At 37.8% G+C, this 22,227-nt stretch overlaps 1 protein-coding gene across 1 annotated transcript in view; it reads left to right on the plus strand.

Moving 5' to 3' along the window:
- LHX4 (LIM homeobox 4) overlaps nucleotides 1-22,227 on the plus strand; it is a 54,625-nt gene that overhangs the window by 17,098 nt on the left and 15,300 nt on the right. Inside the window, exon 2 of the mRNA XM_029283203.1 lies at nucleotides 10,980-11,151. Coding sequence (XP_029139036.1) covers nucleotides 10,980-11,151 — 172 coding nt within the window. The remainder of the gene's footprint in view (nucleotides 1-10,979; nucleotides 11,152-22,227) is intronic.

Raw genomic sequence — 22,227 nt, forward strand, 5'->3', positions numbered from 1 at the left:
TTTCTCCAGGGTCTGCAGAACACTAAGAGAAAATTGCACCATCTAATGAGTGAGTTCATATCTATTTTCCAAGGGTGTTTTTTTTTAATTTCCCAGCAACTTGACTGACTATGTCTTCTTTCCAAATTTAACCATACTTTTAGTTATGGCCTTTTTACAATATCTCTATCTATCTCTCAATCCCCAGAATGGCAACTGGCATTCTTTCTTGAGATTTGTGAACCCCTTCCTAAATTGATGAGTGAGCCACTGGTGCCTTCACCATTCACTAGGAGTCTTTTTCATTATAAGGGCAGGTTAAATAAAAAGACCAAAAAGAAGGTGGGTGGAAGAAAGTGTGAATCACAGACAAATTAAAGAAAAACCCCCAACATCTATCTAGAAAGCATGTCTTCAAATTATAAGTTATGTATATTTTGATTTCTGTTCTTTTCCTGTCTACTTTACTTGGGCTCTTATATTTCCCCCCTTCCTCCTCTTTTTTTTCATTGTGTATTTATTTATTTATATGACCTTGTTACAAAGATATGCTTATATTTCTTTTTAAAATCATTTGCTAATTGAGAAGCCACTAACCATCAGTTGGTCAAAAGCCTTGAAAATGATGAATACTGTGTGCCTGGAACCCAGAAATAGTTAGAGCAGAGCTTTGGTTGGACATAGAACAGACACCCTGAATTGAGGAAACCAGAAAGGAAAGAATAAATACTTCCAAAATTTCAAAGTTTCTGTGTCACTTTCAAGAGCTTAATTAATATCTCCTTTCACTAAAATAAAGCTGCCCTGGATAAAATGCTTAAGGCTCTAAAAGCAAAGTAGAGGGTGAGAGGGGTCAAGAGTCACAATTCACAGGTAGAATTACAAAGGCAGGTATGTGCAAAATTGAAACAGTGTTGAAGTGCGTATAGCAGCCCTATCTTTTCTTGTTACAATATTCAGATCTGTATATTTTCCAACCTAGAGGGAAAAGTTGATGGTACCAGGGGGGAGATGTAAAGGAGAACAGAGATAGCCTTGAAGAAAGAATTCAACGGGCATTAGTTAAATACTAACTTAGTACTGGAGGGAGGAGTGAGTGAGAAAGAAACTCAAGATTTCTCCACCTTGATTTTCTTTGATGTAAGAAGGGGGAGAAAGAATACAGATCAGACTTTCAAGATTCTGTTATTACATGTGGCAGCAATAAAATGCTAAAATAGTCTTTGTAGAATTTATTCCTTGACCTGGCCTACCTCTCATTGCTGACAGAAGGAAAAGTGAGGTGTGGGGATATATTGGTAACTCGCTCCAGTTTGGCACTTAGCTACTAGAGACACAAAAGATGTTACAGAACCCAGCTGCAATCAACAACCTGGATGAATTTGGAGCAGCAGAGCCTTTTGCCAATCTAAGGAAGGATGACCAGGAGTCTAAACTATTAGGAAAATGGCCTTAGTGTGTTTCAGTACTTAGGTCCATCATATGGTCCATCAGTGCAACAAATATAGGCATGCAAAGTACACATAATCTTGGATAGTAAAAGACGGAAAACAAGAAAAATCCCTGTGAAACATTTTTAGTATGCAAAAGACCCCTGTATCTCAGAAGTGTGGTTGACACAATCAAGGAAAAGGATACAAGCAATGATTATCAGTTTAAAATAGAGACCAGCATATGGCACTGTAATTTATTTCATTTCTACAATATAAAAGCACATTTTAAAATATTTAATGACACTTTTTTATTTCTTTAATGCTGAAAGTCAAATTAGGTGAGGAACATGAAACCAATATTCAGTAATATATTAAATATCTTGATGCTGTCAAAATAACTATTAATGCAGCACAAGCTAAAATTCCTGTGCTGCAAGCTTTTGAATAGAAGTTATATCACTACACTTGGAAGGAAGAATAACAGTGAATTTATAAGATATTTTTGCACTAAAGACAATTTGGCATGGTCTCATCTCAAAATCTTGCCCCATTTCCTTCCAAAGCAATAGGTAGACAGATACTTTGGGGACTGAATGGAACTCAAAGCTTAATTTGGACAGCTTTCTGCACTTCTCTTTCTGATTTTGTTTCCACACAAATTCCATGCAGCCCAGTAAGAATATTGTTTGAGTAGAAAGAAGTGGAAAGAGAGATAACATAATCTGTTGTCTCTTGGGCAGTGGGGGAGGGAGTGTGTGTGGAGTGGGAGCCTCTTCCCACAAAGTCATCTTCTTGGATGTTTCAACTGTGTTTGACTTGGGGTTAAAAGAGTAGGTCCATTAGCTGGTAACCTAATCAAATCTGTGGCCACTGAAAGCAAGTTCAGTACACATAACTCTCCATGTATATTGGAAAGAAAAAGACTAGCAGATTTGTTGAAAATAAGAGGCAGCTCTGTGGTTTGTGTTTGTGAAACAGATGTGTTCATTTATGGAAAAAATGGTAGAAGAACGAACACAGAAACATGTCTACATTTTACACTGTAAAAAGACAGCTACTTTCTTTGCAATTTGTTTAGCTTCTTTTTTCTTAAAGAAAGACAACATTTTTTTTCTTATCTAAGTCCACAGTTCCATAATTTGGAGGTGCTTTTCCTAAATTATAATGTAATATTGTTTTGGTTTTGAGTGATCTCCATCCATACTTCGAGATATGATATTTCAGGTTCCTCTCTAATTCTCTTCCCATTTTTGAGACGTTTCCTCATATAAAGCTTATTGTGGTTTATATTGGACTTCACATGTTACCTTACAACTTATTTAATTATTTAACTTGCTCATAAGTTAGAATAGGATTTGGGGAAAGGTTACTGATACCACTTATCTCAAATGATGTCACTGAGCAGCTTTCAATTATACTATACTCCTAGCTGTGCAAGACTACATTTCCCACCATTCCTAGCTAGCTCATCAAAGGACATGGCACGTACTAATTTGAAGAAGATATTTGGAAGGCATTATCTAATAAATTGTTGTGATCTGAAATCATATTTCATATAGTGTTCACTACTGATACGTATGCCACTGCTGAGGCTGTTGGTCAGAAGGAATCCATTTCACAGTGGCAGATTATCACAATCTTTGTTGCTGGAACAATGCAGTGTCATTTTAAAGGTCTTCTGTGGAATGGAGTTGATGTTTTCTCCAACAACGGAATAACAGTTGCATATTTCATGCCCTAAACATCCACAAAAGAGTCCCTACTAACTTATAGTTCCATTCTGGAACCTTAGTTCTGCTACCATCTGACATTCTGAAGGACAGGGAGGCATTTTGAAATTTTAGGAAGCAAGGTATACAGGATGTTCTAATATTAATGATGTATAAAGTACCTGATTAAGACTCTTTTGAAATCCCTAATAGTTTCTGAGAATGTTGGCCAGTTTATGGCCAATCTATAGTATATTTAGCACTCTAATGTTTCATATTTATTTTTCAGTCCAATACTGAACAAAAGATAATTTTAAAAGAACCAGACATAGGAATTGCAAAAGAAATTGTCACAAACATCCTAAGTTTTAAGCAAAATCTTCTGTTAAAAATTTAAGACTTGCAATTCCCTGATCAGGGAGTTTTCCACTTCACTTGTACTGAAAACTCTGGAAAGAAACTGCTTTCAAGTGATTCCACAATGCTTCATTACAATTTCAGGGCCAGGAACTGAAGAGGTAATTTGGCTTTGAAAAACAGGATTAATAACATGACTCAGGGTTCAAAAACTTAGCTCTTTACCCAGTAGCACTAGTTTGTAACTGGTCAATTAAACAGCAGTACAAATCTAATTCCACTGGGCTAGATAACTGTCTATTCTTAACAGAGAAACACAAAAGAAGCTTCTTTATTCTAATGAAGTACTGTATTGTAAAGGTAGAGTAAACACTTCATATTATAAACATAAAGTGGAAATATTTGTTGCATTAAAGCATTAGATTTTAATCTGATCACAGTGAATAATTCCACAGTGTATAATTCCACTAACTGTACTGTATTCCTATTATATTATAGTTAAAATAAATTACAAAATTGCTAGATGGAAAGATAGGAGAATAGATCAGCAAGATTTCTCAGGACAGATAATTGTACTTACAAAGTCAAAGCGGGCATATAATTTTTTTTTTTTACTGAAGCCTTGTTTTATTTTCATGTTTTGCTAGTTGTTGGGGGGGGGGTGGATTCTGTATAGTTTGGTTGATTTATTTCCTGCCATAGGGAACAACCAAGTTTTAAAGAAAGGAAAAATCGAGAAGTCTGAATAGTTTTACATGCTGTTATCTCTTTACTGATAGAAATGGTATTGGAGATAAGGATACCTCCATAGGAGGAGTCTATGCCAGTTTGAAAGCAGTTCCTGATCTGTTCATACTCATATTGTAGACAATATTAGTAAATGAGACAATTTATTTCCAACTCGGCTGATCTAAACAGTTCTAACAGTTCTAATTTTATTCTTGTTGAGCATTAACAGAATAGCTTGCTTCACCACACCTCCTAGCTCATGAATTTAAGAGAAGCTTATTCTTTCTCTCTTTTACCTGCTTCCTCCAGCTTTAGTATAAAAGGCAAGTACAACAGTACATCCCTAAGCAGTAGTCTTCTGGTGAAGCAAAAGCAGAAGGAATTTCAATTCACCTTTGCCTTCTTTCTTTGGGCTAATAAGCACCTAGAAATGGTTGCAGGGATCTGCAATTAGTTAAACAGCCTAGATCAATCTTGGCTATGATCTCTGGCTGCAAAAATGCTGATGTGCTATTCTTCATAGTTCACAGTAGTTTTTAAACAGAAAGAATGGCTCTTTGTAGCCAGGGAAGTTCTCCATGTAGCAATGGCTCAGATTGAGGTGGGTGGATGGGTGACATTAACCAGAAAAACACGTAGCTTGGATTGAAAATGAGGAGGCATGACACACTAGCTACCTATTTCCTTTAAATTTTGGATGGAATGGTGGAAGGAGATTTTGATTAGTTCAGGAACTGTTATTGTTAACCCTAACCCTAACACATGTCCAGACAATTGTTATATTTCTTCATTAATAGATAATCCCAAACAGCAATCCAGGAATTACATGGATAGTGAATGAATAGGGCATCTCAGGATACTGAGTGATCAATTAAAATTTTCAATGCCACTTTGCAAGCTCTCTAAATCTTATAGAGAGATCTCTGTAAAATCTTTTCATTTTCGGAAAAACAAATGGCAAAAAGCATTCAACCAGGGTAAACAATATGTGTTCAATATTTAATGTTGATTCTGTACATGTTGTGCACACTTTTCTTTCTTCTGTAATTGTCTGTTTCAACTGTCTGTAATTTTGTTTTTCTTTTTATTGTCTTTGTAGTTATTTTAAATGTAATATCTTATTTTTGAAATAAAAAAAATGTTTCATGGGGAAAAGTGAAATGAGCATCTTTAAAAACAAAATAAATGATTTAATTATTTACAAAGAAAGAAAAATGGCAAAAAGTCAGGCTTTTACTTTGCCATAGAATATATTAACTTTCATTGCCACCTGCCTCTGTTTAGAGGCTTTTTCGGATTCCTGACCTCTTTTAGTTAATTCATCAGGCATTCTGCTTTAAAATAACCACACTTCTATATTCTTGGGGTTTTGTTTAGCACATACTATATTATCATCTGAAAGCTGAAGTTTATGTTGTTCCTTTGTCAAACTATGGCTGGCCTTACATAATGCTTCACTGCTAATCAGGATTCTAAAAAATTGAAATTACGGAAAAGTGCTCTGTAAAATTATAAACACCTGATATTCTCTAACGAGCATTTGAAATAACAGTAATAATAATAAACGGTGCTGAAACGAAATACATGCACAATGATGCTATCATGGAAGTTCTTCTTTACATATTTACATCCTGATGCAAGGTTATAAGTCATGACATTTATATATGAGATCATTGCAAATGGGTTAAACTAGGTAACAACCATTATGTAGATAGATACCTATGTATTGTATTGAATCTGTGGCATGAAATGATTAGTTTCAAAACTGACGTTGAAACCTCTAAGAGGCTTGGTTTTGGCACAATCTGGTGAGTGAATCCATCCATGATGGCCCAGCAATATAAGCAAATCAGGATACTACAGTTTGTCCTAAAACCACAATTTAACCAAAGAACCTTGATCTAAGGTTATGGGAAGGCAGTTATTCTCAGACTAGCTCATTTTTAAATTGTAGTGAAAATAAAATGGGATGATTCCTTACAGGAAAAGTTGAGATGAAAGTTTAATTAATACAGAAATTCAGGAGGAGGAGAGGCTCAGTTTACTTCATAATGTGAATTGGAATCTCATTTGGAGGGTTGCAATGACTAAAGTTTCTCCCTTGCCCCTGCTTTATTATTTGGCTTTTTCTTTCATTCTTCATGACTTCAATTGCTTGGCAATTGGACAGCTTTAAAAATTGAATTACAGTAATAAGATAGAGAATTCATTTATATTACAAATGCCTTTCTCTCACTTTTTTTTTCTTATAAGACTGGTTAGAGAGGAGTCTCAGGTATAAAATGGCTGGAAAATCCACTGAAAAGAAAGGTAAGAGCTTCAGGGATTATCATGAAACCAAGAAGAAAAGGCTAATATGAGGAAGAATAATGCAAGTGTGTTTATTTAAAAAGCCCTGTGCATTATAGCCTGCATACAACACTTCAGAGGCAACCTTTATGGCCTCTGTAATAACATATAACAATAGGCCAATTTCATCTGGAATAAGCTGTATATCCTCACCTTAAAAAAAATCTATTGCATATTCACATCCAGGAATTTCCTGTTCTTTCTGAATTTTTATTTTGAACTTTTTAATGGTACATAATGATTTATTGCACGTTTTGTGGATTAGATCAATGAATTAAACGGAATCAAAATATTTGAATTATCTGCAGATATTAAACTCCGCGTAGGTAGCCCATGCAAGTTTCCAAACTGGAACATTAGATGGAGCAGAAAACAGTTCTTTTAGCTGATATGTGTGTCAGAGCACACAAGGAGGGTGCTCTCAAAAATACTGTACATCCTTGAGGGAGAGAGGTTGCTAGAAAGGGTGAAAAGAAGAGAATTAAATGTTTGACTGTGAGAAAATGTTCTCTTTTCCAATCAGATTTAACATTCCTTTCATAAGAGCAATTAAATTTTGGTGGGAAAAAGGGCAGGCAATTGGCATTAATGGACGTTCTTTTTCTTCAAAGCTTAAATGCCAACACTGTGGAAGGGGAAAAGAAGCACTTTTTAAAAATTTTAGCATGTGCGTGTGTAGCAGTTATCTTTTGCCTTCAGAGCTGCAATCTCTCAATCCTCCTTATTGCCAAGCCAAAAAAAATCCCAAACCCTTCCAGTAATGCGGATGGACAATTGAGGTTCAGGGACCTTGGTGTGGGATTGACAGTGAACTGTATTTAGTTTGAAAACCGTGGAATAAGAGTCCCTATAACATGTTTGTATGTTTTTGAAAAAGGCCACTTTCCAATAGGTGAGGCCTATGTTTGCAGCTGGAAACAACTGTTTTAGGAATGAAGGTTATATCATATTGGCATAATTTCCCATTGTATATACAATTCTTTTCTTAGTCAAACTCTCCATCTCTCTTGCAGCTTTTCATGCACTGCAAAACCCTACATAGTCTACAAGCAGGCCTGTATAATAGATGTTGAAAATGCACAAAAGACTTGGCTTTTATTAGGCAGCCATCTTAGGGGAAGAAATTAATGGCAGGAGTTGGAAGACAAAAGCAGAAAGAACACAACCAGTGGTGGGATTCAGCCAGTTCGCACCAGTTCAGCAGAACCGGTAGCTAATTTTTTGTTGCCCAGGCCCAGAATGGATTTCCGGAAGCGGCATCCACACAGAGAACCGGTTGTTCACATATCTGAACACAGCCTCTTTAAGTCAGCCTGCTAACCTCAGGAGAATGCTCTCCTACTATCATTGCTGAAACCTGATTTCAAATCCTGCTCTGGTCAGTTCTTCCCTGGGACCCTGCTTTTTATCTCAGCCAGCCAAAGGAAGGTGGGGGTAACAAGGGGTCCATGATTCAGTCCTCTTGAGAATTAGAATCTTTTTCCAGCAATAGAATACTCCTCAGTAAATAAGCCAATCAATGGTTCTGTTTCATTGGGATTTCAATACAAAAGCCTCTGAGATCCCTTTTTGGCCATCCAGAGGTTTTGTAGGGGCATAAAAAAGGCAACAAATTCTTGATATTTATTGTGAGTCAGTCTCCTGCCATTCCAAAACTGCCTCCTTTCCCGGAAAAAAGGAGGCAAAAGAGGGGGGAAGGAATAGAAAGAAGCCTCTGATGCATAAATATCTCTTGAAATATCACACCGTTATCTGCTCTGTGGTTTGCTTCTTCAGAAATCAATCTTTTTTCAGACATATATATTGGAATTTATGTGCATTGCTTTTACTGGGAAATCTCCCCTGGCAGACTTTACAACATCTTTCATTATTTGGAACTATAAGAAGATAGAAAGAGAGATGAACTCCCATCTCTTTGCAGCTGTATACCCTACCCATTTCTCTTGCAGACAGACAACACACGTAGAGACAGAGTGCACAACCAGACTGTATTTTACTGGTCTGACTAATAAAACTGAACTTGGTCATGCAAGCAGGATAGTGGTCAAAATTCAGCAAAATGGCACCTTCTGCCAGGCTTTACCCACATAGCAGCCTTTTGACCCCAGCTTCATCTCATCCAGCACTTTGCATCCTTGTGTCCAGTTTACGTAGGACAATCCTTTATTCGAAGCATAATAAAACTGGATAGATGAAGCCATGAAAGTCAATGTCCTTATTTGCTATCCGGATTGAACAGGCACACAGGTCACAGCCTCTCCCACTATGGTGAAATGTACTGTACTTCTATAGTAATATTATTTCCATTTTTACTTTTTTCTTGAGAAAATGTAGGTCACCCCATTAATTACAGGATTTCTCAGGATGGAATCCAAACTTAGTGTACTATACTTTCCAAACCATTTCTTGCTAGCTTTTAGTGACAGAAATCAATCAGTCAGAAGTTAGCAGGTGAAGTTTCCTGGGTTATGAAAATAATTGCAGTAGAACTGTCACTTATTAAATGTCTGGATTCCACAATTTGACTCAAGGAATTGTGCCAAAAGGGAGGGAGGGAGGAAGAGTGGGTTGAGTTTGGAAAGGATTTTAGAAGGTGGATAGTTAGTATAGTCACTACAACTAATTCTTCAGAGCAGAATGATCAATATGATAGAAAGAAGGAACAAAAAAAAACAACTTTTAGTAATATGGTTTTTTTAAGTAAAAAATAGAAAACCTCTGAAAAGAGAGTTGTCATAACAATATTAAAAAATCGCAAAGCCTTTAAAAGCAATAGTTTTGTTTTTACTAAATCATTGAATCAACATTTTTTTCCTAGTTTCTTTTAAGCATTTTCTAGTTTAGAAAACTAAGAATCTGCATATTTTTACAATGCTGCGTAGCCTTAATGGCTAGCCGATAGACCAGTGATGGCGAACCTTTTAGAGACCAAGTGCCCAAACTGCAACCCAAAACCCACTTATGCATTGTTGGGTGCCGGGTGGGTGTGGCCCATTGGGTGGGCATGGCTGCGGTGGTAACAGCAGACTGGGTGGGACTAAAAAGTTCAATCAATTCCAACCTTGCAAGAACTTTTTTTTCTCCGCAAGAAGTTGAAATTGACAGATTGACTGAACCTTTTTTTTTTTGTACACGGCGGCGGAAGCCTAAAGCGAAAAGGTTTTATAAAACCCAGCTGAAGGCCTAGGACTGGGGCGACGGCGTGCGTGCCCACAGAGAGGGCTCTGAGTGCCGCCTCTGGCACCTGTGCCACAGGTTCACCACCACTGCGATAGACTATGAAACTGAGTGTTAAGCTGGGAATCATTTTGTCTGGCTACTGTTTTAATCAAGATTTGATAAAATGTTTGTCCACAGTTCCATATGATAAGAAAAACAGAAATGATTTTAGATGGCAAGAAACTGAAACAGTCCAAACTGTAATGTTACTTTTCTTTTGAATTTTGGTCATGATCCAAAGTGATAAGACTTTATTATGGAAGTTTCTGAATATCCTTAATAAACATGGCTTGCCTTGGCAGAAATCTGAACATCCCAGCTTTAATTTCAGAAAAGAAATCACAAACTAAAATTGGGGAAAAGGAACATAGCTCCTACATGAGTTTCTTGTTCCTAGTTATTATTGGTATGTGTTGTTTTCCAGTTTTACCCTGGCCTTGATGTCTTGCTCTTTAATTTTTGTGATCTGCATCAATACATTTTATATCCTCCCAAATTTGACAGTTTGAGTACAGAATTTGGGCTTTTCTAGCTGTAGAGCCTAAAATGTTTAAAAATTACCAATGGTTTATGGATGAATAGATTATGGAATTTGCATTAGGTCTTACATTGGGTAAGGCTAAAGAAACGAATCTCAGGCTGAACCTGGATTATAAAGATTTTAGTTATGAAGCAAAGAAGCTGGTCATTTGGCTCCAAGCTTTTTAAATGATACAAAATAAGCAAGATGTTGACTTTAAACAGGCCAGTTTCGTTTGTAAGAGTATAGAAGCCTTTGAATCTTTCCCATATTATACTAGAATCTACATGGAAATGATGGTGGTGGAGGTGATGGCGTGGAATTGTTGCTGCTTAGAATTTAATAGCAGCAAGTGGGGATGATAAAAACTGGAGGAAACCAACTCCTTGCACATTTTCTCCTGTTAAAAATGGACACCCCAGGTAATCTTCATGTTCAGGTTCTTGCATGTTCCCACTGGGGGGAAAATGTGGGAAAGACAATCTTAAGTTGGAAATAACAAAACAGGGTTAAACTTACAACTTCATTCCTACCTGCTTCAAGTATCTCCTGCATATTTAGTTGTGCACAATTAACGCCCCCCCAGCCCCCCCTCCACCAATCAGATATGCGTGCTCGCTGCAGTCTTTTCATGCTTTGCAGAAATTTTGGTTGCTGATATTGTTCTTGTTCTTCCTTTGCCAGAGATCCCCCAGTGTGCTGGCTGCAACCAGCACATCTTGGATAAGTTCATCCTGAAAGTCCTTGATCGACACTGGCACGGCTCTTGCCTCAAGTGTGCAGATTGCCAGATGCAGCTGGCAGAACGTTGCTTTTCCAGATCAGGAAGTGTCTATTGCAAGGAAGACTTCTTCAAGTAGGTACAGAAAAGCTATCCAAGATGCCTTGGAAGGCTTGCAGGACTTACTCTCTGGCCACGGGCAATGGCCTGAAATGTCCTTGTTTTGGGGAGGTGGCAAGGGGGTAGCTGAGGGATGGTATAGTGGGGTTGTTAAAAGGGTGACTAAGAAGATGTCAATTTAAATGTCAGTGCAGTCCTAAAATGGTATTACCTCTGGCAAATGATGCTGATGACTGAGATCAGATTTACGAGATCTTTTGAAAATACTATTGCTATGAAATGTTTTTTTAAATTATTCATAACCTCTTATCTGATGCTATGATGACTTCTATATGTAAAGTTACTTTTGAAAGGTACTCTTAATATAATATAACCTATGACTTCAGCCAAGAATGCCTATTTCTGTCTTATAGTCAAATTGGGAAGGTGGGAAATTTGGATTCTCTAGTCTACATTTTCTTTGTGTTGGTTCTTCAGGCTGCAATTAAATGTGCCTTTCAATTCCATCGAATTCCGTTGCTTTTTTTTTTTTTTGTACTGACCCATATAGGGTTGCCTTATCAAGATCCTGCAATCTTATTTCTTTAACACAGAGTCCCTTAGGATGCTTGGACCATCTGCTTGGTCTTCTGGTGCTAATTCCTAACAAAGCCTAGAGGTGGGGAGGAGAGGGGAGGATGCAGGCAGGGGAGAGGCCAGGAATAAGATTTGTTCATAAGTCACAAACCCTGCAGTGGAAGGGGAACTTGCAAACAGTCACTCTACAAGAGAGTAAAAAGGTTAGAGCAAACATCCCTCCTGAAGAAAGCTTAACCCAAGACATCCTCCATCATTTACCAACCCCTTTTGCATTAGAAATGAATTATTTTGAATTTGAATAATGTGTTAATCAAACCCGGATCTACTTTGTGCAACTGCTTTGCCCCCAGGGGGGGGGGGAATCTAGGCATGAGATGAGTTGGCTGGAAGGAGGGCATGGCCTCTCAGATCAGTGCCAAGGAACTCAGTGGCCTTGATAGTTTGGCAGGCAACTGATGCCAGGTCAGGTTTCGGACTGGCAGAAAAGAAATAGTAAGTAATGTACGTCCACTCTGTAATCAGTGGGGGAAAGGCCACCTAATCCACTTAGTTATTTCAATGGGCAATCCCAGTTATTAACATTTTGGGCCTCAGAATTTAATATTTATTTGAATGTAAATTAGCAGAAAATAATCAGTAAATACTAGTTCACTAATTATTCCATCTGTGAAGTAAACAAACATTTCTGGCCTGCCGCTAGTAAATATTAATTTCTTCAGAATTGTTTACAAAGGTAGCCTAAAATATTTCATTATTTACAGAACTGCAGAAAAAAATAATGCGTGTGCTTAGGTTTCGTTTTGTGTTAGTGGCGCATTGCTATCAATCTGTCATAACCCAGTTTATTTATTTGCATAATTTATATCCTGCTCAATTCTACATATCTTGAGCAGCTCATATAAAACCATCATAAATATCATAAAACAATCAATTTAAAACAACAGGGATCATTAAAGTAGCACAGCACACCTAACAAAATAGCCCTCCTGAATTCTAAAAGCACCAACACCATATATAAGGTTTTATAGCTCAAAACCAACATTTAGGTATGGAAGCATCCTGGGAAAGCTGTTGATCCTTTATCTCTCTGCGCTGAAAGCTCAGTTGGAGAGCCCTGCCTTAGAAAGACCCAGAACTGCATACTTACGTGAACATAAATCTTGTAAAAGGTGTGTATATATTTGCATTTATCAGATATTCTTGCATCTGCTAGTCTTGGGGAGGTCCAATGGCTATATAGAAATCTCATTGTTCAGCATCAAAATGCACCTGTGGCCAGAGTTTTCTTAAAACCTTTTCCTCTCTGTGGTCACTCCCAGCCGCTAAAGAGAAAGATTTGCTTTTAAAAAACTGACTGTGAAAATGTTCAGAAAACTACCCTTGCTGTGCACCAAAGCAAAGCCTAGAGGATTTTGCTGCATATGGGTGACGATTCACAGTATCCTTCCCTCTGGAAGTTCCCACTTGCTGAATTTCCTCCAGATATGAATGTAGAAAGACAAAAGCTCTTGTAAAGTGGATTCCCAAGTACACGAAACATACATATTGCTGGCCAATTTATTTGTACCTGTCAGGTAGAGCCAGCCCAGCTCAGTATATAGGTGAAAGGAAAGTGTAACTCAGGAAATTATGCCTTCTCCTCTCTTCTCCATTATTTGCTTGATGTCAAAAGCATCTGCCTGCCAACCCTCCCTCCTTTGCCATTAGCAAGGGAAGAACATGTGACTGAGCAGATGCTGAATGCAGAGATCCTTTGAAGCCATCATGTAGAATTGGTGGTGGCTTGTATGCAGGGGATTAGAGAAATTAGAAAATTTGTGTGTGTGTGGGGGGGGGGAGTAATAGTTCTCCTGCAGCTCTGTAGAGTGTCATGATGGTGATGATGCTTTCAAGATGCAGTTTTTAGGGATGTTGAAGGGATGGTTGCAATAAAAAAGAAGGTATTTCTAATTGGACTGATTAGCTTGATCTATATGGTTAAACATGAGGTGGCAGCATCCTGAACAGGGAGGTAGGCTAGTGTCATTTTGGAATTTTCCCTTACAACATTTTTACTACATGTGTATCTGCTTATTAACTGCAGAGGGTCTTGCAACTAGCAGCATAAAGGCATGCCATCACCCCCACTATTTCATTCTGCTGGCACTGTGTAGACCAGGTCTGATGATTGGGCAAGGGATGGGAAGAAGACTGCACATGCAAAATGTCTTGAGGGAAGGGCCTGTTGCAGTAATGGGCATTCAGAGAGCCTGTTGGACACACTGCAAGCTAGAGGTAGATTGCCTTATAAGAGGAGAGGAGGAACATGTGAGTATGGGGAGGCAAGTGAGGGATCTCCGGAAGGAAGATCTAAACATAAGTGAAAAAAGGGAAAGGGATGCATGTGCATTTCCCCTTGCATTTAGGGACCCTGGTGGTAAATAAACAGGTTGAACAATTTATGTACTGGCTTTGTGAGCTGAATCCCCCAGAGATTTTCCAAGCAGAAATTGTTGTAGCTCTTGGATTATTTACTCACAATGCTTGCTGCCAATCCAAAGGGAGAGTTCTAACAGTTGACTCCCCCCACCCTTTTAGGCCATCTGATAAGTAAAAGAACATCCCACCATTAATTGTGAACTTTTTACAGTTTTTACTTACATCTAATATTTTTTCTGATGAACAGTCCAATAAGCAAGCAACTCTCACCCCTGCTCCCCCCATTCCATAATGTGTGCTTGTCCCATTCATCTCTGCAAAGCTATAGTGCTTGCTGTAAAGCTTCAGGCCATTTTTTTCTCTTCCTGGGTCAAATTTCTAAACTGCTCTCAGCTCCAAACATATAAACTTGCTGAGTTTTGCACCAAATGGACACAGCTGCCAATTTTTGATGTGGCATTTCTTGCACAAAACCTCATGTCTTCCTTCTTCACCTCTGATGAGTTTTGCCATGAGTAATCTTGCTGCCATGAGGAAGGAGAGCTGAAGTCTCTGCTACTTCCAAATATGATTTATTTCTTCCTTCGCATTCCTCCGTGTCTCTCCCTCCTTCCTGCCATACCCAAAGTTGAGGTCTTACATATGGTTTCTGCCTCTTCCCCTAATAGATTCCTATTGCAGTATTCTTTTTATTTCTCCTAGCTATTTCATCAATGCTTGGTTTCACTCTGGGTCAAACCCTTGCTTGTATCAATCAATGTCTCTAGGTTTGGGTGGACCCACAACTCCACATCTTTTTATTTCTTTTTTATTTCATTTTCATCTCCTTATCAGTTCTATGGATCACCTCCCCTCTTGAATTTAAGTCCCCAATTCAGGTGTTCTTGTAGGATTTTCAATGGTCTGGTGAAAAGTTACCTTATTTTCACTTGTAATTTCTATATTTCTTTCTCCTTGTTTATCTATGCATCGTTTTCCTCTGTCCTGCCTCCCTGGGCACCCACATTCTTAACATCCAAATTATTTCCTTGCTTTTCATAGAAAACCAATGCTCCAGTTTCACTCATTTTCCCCAATTTTACTACAACTCCCTAGTTAGAATTAACTGTTAATACATACATATTTATTTATTGACTTTCCTAATGACAAAACACTATCTGCCTTGAGTTCAAAGAAATAATACATGTGAATAAAAGAGGCAGACATGGAAATCAGACTGCTCTGCAAATTCACCCCCCCCTTCCTTAAAGGAATCTCACTTCCAGACAATAACTGTCTAAATTCATGTCTGTTTCTCCTTAAATGGTATCATAATGGCTGGCCCTGTTTAACATGTACAGTCTTTACATCTGCCTGCAGGGGACTTCCATGAAATGCCTTTACATATGGCTGCAGATAATACTTTTCTCTGGGAGTCTATAGCTTTTTTATCCAGCAGTTAATATCCCACTCATTTTACCAGTTATTTGGATCTCTCTGGAAAATGGGCATGGAAGTAAAAAATGGCTGCTTGATTTGCTGAACATAACTGTATGTTTGCTTTTAGTTAAAACCTCTCTAATGGCATTACATAAGCCAATTTTAAAGGAAGTAACGGCTCTCGTGTGGGCATCAGTCAGCATAAGCTTTAGAGCCAATCCCATATTTAATTCAATGGAATAATATTGTTGGACAAATAAGCATTAAATTGTCAGGAAAAATGAAATATATATAGGAAAGGAAAAGTGGTTAAAGCTGAGGAACTTTTCTTACAAATATGTTATTCTATTGGTACAATTCACTATTGTTGAAATCTTCTCTTTACCTGGTTCATCTTGTCAAGCTATACCTATATATATATACTATTTGACTATCTCCTGACCTCATGTATAGCAATAAAATATGCCTTCCGATTCAACATTCTTCAGCAGATATGGAAAGCAGATTCAGGAACCCCCCCCTTCCCTATAGTGAAAGAACCTATCCTTGTGACTTGGATGCTTTTGAAATTTTGTAGCACATCCTGCTTTATTGTCCCTTTTCTAAGGGCCTAATGTTACTTTTGATTAGGAATATTGTTGGGACCTGATGAATTTTTCATTGACTGTTGAGGGTATGAAAATGTTTTGAATTCAGTGTTGAATGTACATGCCTATTTGAGTTTGAAACAGTTTTTTTCAATTCAGTATGGGTTATTTGAATAATCTTGGAAGCATTTCAATCTTGAAGTAATTGCTTGAAGCTCAAAATACTTCCAGAAAGGTAGGAACATTGTGTTTGGAATGCAAAATTATTATTCCAAGGCAAAATAAGGTATTTCAAATTCAGAACTGTTTGAAACTAAAGCATTTTGTAGATCGTTATCTGATATTGTCTGAATGACTGAAAACCAAATATCACACCCCAAACTGCTAGGTTTTGTTAGTCCAAACTGCTAAGTTTTGTTATTTACTTGTTAGCAAGTAAAGTATGGCTGCATATATGTCAGAAATCAGAATCTCCTGCTTATAGTATATTTTATTATAATGTAGATATATAAGACTTGTATCCTAAAACAAAGCTATTCTCCAAAGCACCTGAAGGCAGGACAAGAAGCAATGGATGGAAACTAATCAAAGAGAGAAGCAACCTAGAACTAAGAAGAAATTTCCTGACACTTAGAAGAATTAATGAGTAGAACAACCTGCCTCCAGAATGCTCCAACATTGGAAGTTTTTAAGAAGAGACTGGACAACCATTTGTATGAAATGGTGTAAGGTTTCCTGCCTGAGCAGGATGTTGGACTAGAAGACCTTCAAAGTCCCTCTCAACTCTTTTATTCTGTAAAAGATTTCTCAGCCCACAAAAGGAGAGGATAGGATGTGGGAAGGCATTTCAGAAGAGATCCTCCCTAGTTTTCTGTAGAATAAAATAAGAGGGGGGAGGGGAATACTTTGTCTTGCAAGTTTCTATTACAATAAAGATAAGAGCAAATACACATGGTGGTGCTTCTTGTGTGGACAATCTTGAAGGGCTAATCATCATATATTGTTTGTATAGGGTTTCAAAAAACTGAGCAAATGATAGTTCCCTGCCCTGAGGAATTTGCAATTTAAATCAGACATGAAATGGAAAGAAAAACAAGAGGAAACAAGATGCAATGATCCCAAGGGATGAATTTAAGATTCTGATATGTGTACTACGTTAAAAAATATATCAGCATTATGGTGTAGAGCTAAATGCTTTAGGGGAAAATGTGGTAGCTATTGTAATTGTGTTTGGAGAAAGAGTTCCAGAATATAGTCCAGTGGCTGGACAGAAAGGGTGGTTAATTAAAGGAAAAAGAGATTTCTAGTTTACTAATGGTGATAGAATGTCTATTGTTGCTGGTAGATGAAGAATACAGACAGGAAATAAGAACAGGAAGGCAGGAATAAGATACTTGTATCAAAGGCAGAGCAGATTAAAAGTTAGCCCTTGATTATAAATCACAAATATGACCAAATTCACACAGAGATTTGTTGTGCTGGAAAAAGCTGTTAATTCTGTCTCTTTGATGCATACATCAGGGTAGTTGTTATGTCATATCTGGTTTTTTTTTTAAAGATATAGACTTTAAATCTTACAGAGACACCCCTGAAATGTGAAGAGTTTTTTTGAGGAACACAACTGAACTAGTATATCCAACCTTCTGCAAATTCATTGGCTGCTGAATATTAGTGTTATAGCTAATGATTCCCTTTCAGGAGCCTGGCTGTTGTTATATTACCCAGAGGGGTATTTGCTGGGGAAGAAATTGAATGAATTTTCCATGTTAATGTGTTTATGCCACCATATATCCTATTATTAATTTGCCTTTTAAAAACTGATTGATGTGATGTCCAGCAGTTGCTGCTACTGCCCCAAATAACAAATGGCATTATTTACTTAGCCACATTTTCTGATGGTGGATAGACTCTGACAGATGCCATTAAAAGACATGTTTTTTACAAGAGCAGAACATTTTTCACACCATGTGAATGGAAGCAAAAAGATGTATTAAAATGTAATCATGGTGCTTGGAGTTTCTGGTGGAAGTTTGGCTATCCAGGTAGGAAGGGTTGTACTAAATCAGTGGGTCTGAGGCTTAGATGAGGAAGTGGATATTGGACTGTAGACAGTCTATTTTGATACTGCCAGCTGTAAAAAATGTCTCAATTGTAAAGTCCATTAGAGAATAATGTGAAATAAGGCAGCAGAAGTAGTACTCCAGATGCAAGGGCTGAGAAATGTTAGCTGCCTTTGGTTTCAGGACAATGGACAGCAACATGGTAGCAGTGACAGTATTTTTTTATGACATCCCGATTGTCTTTCTGCAAACTCTATCTCTTAATGTGCTTTAGCTCGCTGGAAAATAGCTGGCTATAGAAAATAATCCAAATTTATTAAAGAAAAAGGAAAACTTATTTTATTGGCGTAAGCAAAATTATATCAAGTGTCTGGATTAATGTCACTGTTGGTGATGCTTTTGATGAGACTTGCCTGAGAGATCAGTTTTTCTGTTCGTGCAGAAAAACATAATAATAATAATAATAATAATAATAATAATAATAATAATAATAATAATAATAATAATAATAATAATAATAATAATAATAATAATAATAATAATAATAATAATAAAGTTGGAAGGGACCTTGGCTGTCATCTAGTGCAACCCCCTGCTCAGGAAGGAAACCCTATACCATTTCGGACAAATGGCTGTCCAGTTTCTTCTTAAAAACTTCCAGTGTTGGAGCATTCACCCCTTCTGGAGGCAGGTTGTTCCACTGGTTAATTGTTCTAACTGTTAGGAAGTTTCTCCTTAGTTCTAGGTTGCTTCTCTCTTTGGTTAGCTTCCACCCATTGCTCCTTGTCCTGCTTTCAGGCGCTTTGGAAAATAATCTTTGGAAAATAATCTTCTATGATAATCTCTCATATCATAATCTTATCATTCAATCAGCTGCATACTTCCTTTGCCTGACAATGAACAAGGTAACTTCTGTGTTCTTGTGTGTATTGGGTTGGATCCAAATAGGCTGTTTCTAGAAAAGAAAGTGCTCAGATCCAGTAGATGTTCTTTGCAGCATTCCTTGCCAATTTATCTACTTTGCTCAGCACAAATTTTTCCAACAGAAAGAAAATTCCACTACAGACTGATTGATTGATTGATCGATTGATTAATATGCACCATTAAGTCATTTTTTACTCCTAGCAACCACATATATAGACTATCTCCATGACAACCTGTCCCCAATCTGATCATCCAAGTCTTCCAACAATGGCAACTCACTGCCATTGTTCATCCTCATTGCTATTGGTCACCCTCTTCTCTTTCCTTCTACTTTTGCTAGCAATTAGAATCTTCTTCTATTTGGGACATATTATATGAAGACCTATGGTAATTCTCTGAAATTAATCTTCATATAATATGATCCAAATAGAGTAATTTGAGCCCTTGTGTCTTGAGTAAAAAAATCTGGGTTGATTTGTTTAATGATAGATTTGTTTTCTTGGCTGTATACAGTATTCTCAGGAGTGTTCCCCAACCCTAAAATTCCAAAACCCTAGAGGTACTGCAGATATCTCTATTATTTGCTTATGGAGTAACCTTAAAATCCATTATTATTATAAGAGCAAATGAAGACATCTATAGTCTATTAAAACTTTCATTCCCATAACCTTTAACTGGACAAAATGATCCATCATAGGTCAACAAGATATCTCAAATAGAATATGTCCAAATCTGGGCTTCATGACTTCTGAGGGAATGAAATTTGGGAAAGTTCTTGCTGTTTCAGCTGCTTCAGCAATGCAGGCTGCTGCTGTGGTCATGGCATGCTCACTTTGAAGGTTCCAGTTTCCTAGCTACTCTCTTGCAATCCCTTGGTCATTCCCCCAGCTAGCTGGGAAGGGGAGGGAAGGGAAGGGAAGGGAATGGAAGGGAAGGGAAGGAGGAGGGAAAGGAGGAAGAAAAGAGTGAGGGATGGAGTGAGGAAGGAAGGAACAGTAAGGAAAGAATTAGAGGGAGAAAAAAGGAAGGGAGGAAGGAGAGAAAGAAGGAAATAACAGGGAGGGAAGAAACAAAGGTCAGGAAGGGAGAAAGGAAACAAGGAGGAAGAAAGGGAGGGAGGGAGGGAGGGAGGAAGGAAGGAAGGAAGGAAGATTTCTGATGCTCCCTACCAGCTTCTCACAAGAAAAAATAATGGGGAATTCAGCAGGAAATTGGAAATAACTCCTGCTCTTATTACTTTTTGCCCACCTGTGGTCATTCTATTTCTATTTAGATAAGGGAAATATCCCTGAAATGATGACTTAGCAGAGCCCACATTGTCTACTTTACTAACTAGCTACTTTAATCAAAATATTAAATGCAACACTAGGTCTTTATTTGCCTAAGGCTGTTCAGTTTTGGAATTCAGTGCCAGAGAACTATGCTTCAGAGCACGCAAGGAGGTGAAAGTAGCACCTGTTTATAACTCCTTAAAACAACCACATGTTTTCCTGGGATCATACAACTGCTGTGAAGGCTGCTACGTTCAGCCCCTGCATGTTCCAAAACGTATTTTGGGATCAGATTTGAAAAACTGCATAGTCTGGCACAGGTTTGGTATTATACTGAGTAACAGTATAATTATTGGAAAGTTCAGACATTTGCTCTATTATCCGTGTAAGTTGTTGTAGACAACATATGGCCCTTGACCACTAAATTATTAAACATCTCTTTTGTATAGATTAAATGATCAGTTTCCACCCTCTTGTTCAGAAGCTGAAATAATTGTCATGTATTGGATGACTAATAGGAATTAGAAGACAAATTTCTACAAAAACATTTTAGGCTTTTTTCTTTGTTTTTGAAAAGAAGCAATTTGCAAGTTGGGAAAGCAAGCTGTAATATTAAGGTGCTGTCTTGGTGAACCAAAATGTGATTATCCTTTTCCGGCATTTAAAATAAACACAGCTCCTTAATGTGACTTTATGGTATCCCAAGAACTTTTGTCCGTCTCTAATGGGGAGAGAGAAAGACATTGCAGCTGCATGTAATCCACACATTAAACAGATTAAATGCATGCTTCTCTAGGGAGGGCTCTGACAGACATGAACATTGCAAATTGAACTGCATGTGATTTTTTTTTAAGGATATGCCTCCAATATTTTAAGTGTAGATTTGAAAATAACAAGCAAGGACAAAGTGCTAGTTCCTATAGTAAATAGATCATTAGGGAATCAGATTAGCTTGGCTAGACTATTTAGAAAGTCCTTGGAGAAAACATTTGAACATACTTCAAATAATTAATTGTTCACTCTTCGTCTTGGCTACCTTAAGTTTTCGGGCTTTGGAGACCAATAGTTTAGTCCTCTACAGAAGATGAGAGGCACATATATAGCTGATTGCAAGTTGAAAAAAGGGTAGATGTTGTAATCCACCAAGAGTCATCTCTATGTGGTTGGCTATATAAATGTGTTAAACAAACAACCAAATATATGGTATGAAATAGGATGGGTAGGGATGGGATAGAATGGCATGGCGTGGCATGGCACGGCCCTGTTTAGAGGACACAGATATGCAGATTCTTTCTTTTAATGGTCCTGCCTTTTTTTTCTAAGTCACTGGTCTCATGGTTTTTGGTTCCTTGCCTGAAGATATCACTGCCCCCTGCCTGATGAATTTATAACAAAGTTGTCCTCATCCATGACTTAACTCTAAATAAAAAGACTACTGGATAACTAGCAACTAGCTTTCCCACCTGCAGTTCCAATTCTGCATAAGCCTAGGCTAGCTAGCTAATGACGAGGCATTGCTATGATAATTAAGATTTATATTTACTAAGAAATCTCTTTGAAATATTATTTCAAGTGACTGAACAAGATAGAATTGCGAGTGACCACTCACTGTGCAGCTTAACAATCTCCCTGACTGGGACTTCCGGTGGGACGGCGCGCCGATGGCGGCTCTTTTCGGAGCCGTCCTCTTGGGAAGGCGTCAGAGCCAGCATGAACAGCGGCCAGCAGCTGTTCAGCGGCTTGGAACCTTGTGCCCCGGGAGAAGGGGTCGAGGTGAGTACTCCTGGATAGGAGTAGAGTCCCAAAAGCTCTCCCTTTATTTCGGGAGAGCGA

This window comes from Protobothrops mucrosquamatus, unplaced genomic scaffold, assembly GCF_001527695.2.
Source record: "Protobothrops mucrosquamatus isolate PMUCROS unplaced genomic scaffold, P.Mucros_1.0 scaffold35, whole genome shotgun sequence".
Lineage (NCBI taxonomy): Eukaryota > Metazoa > Chordata > Lepidosauria > Squamata > Viperidae > Protobothrops > Protobothrops mucrosquamatus.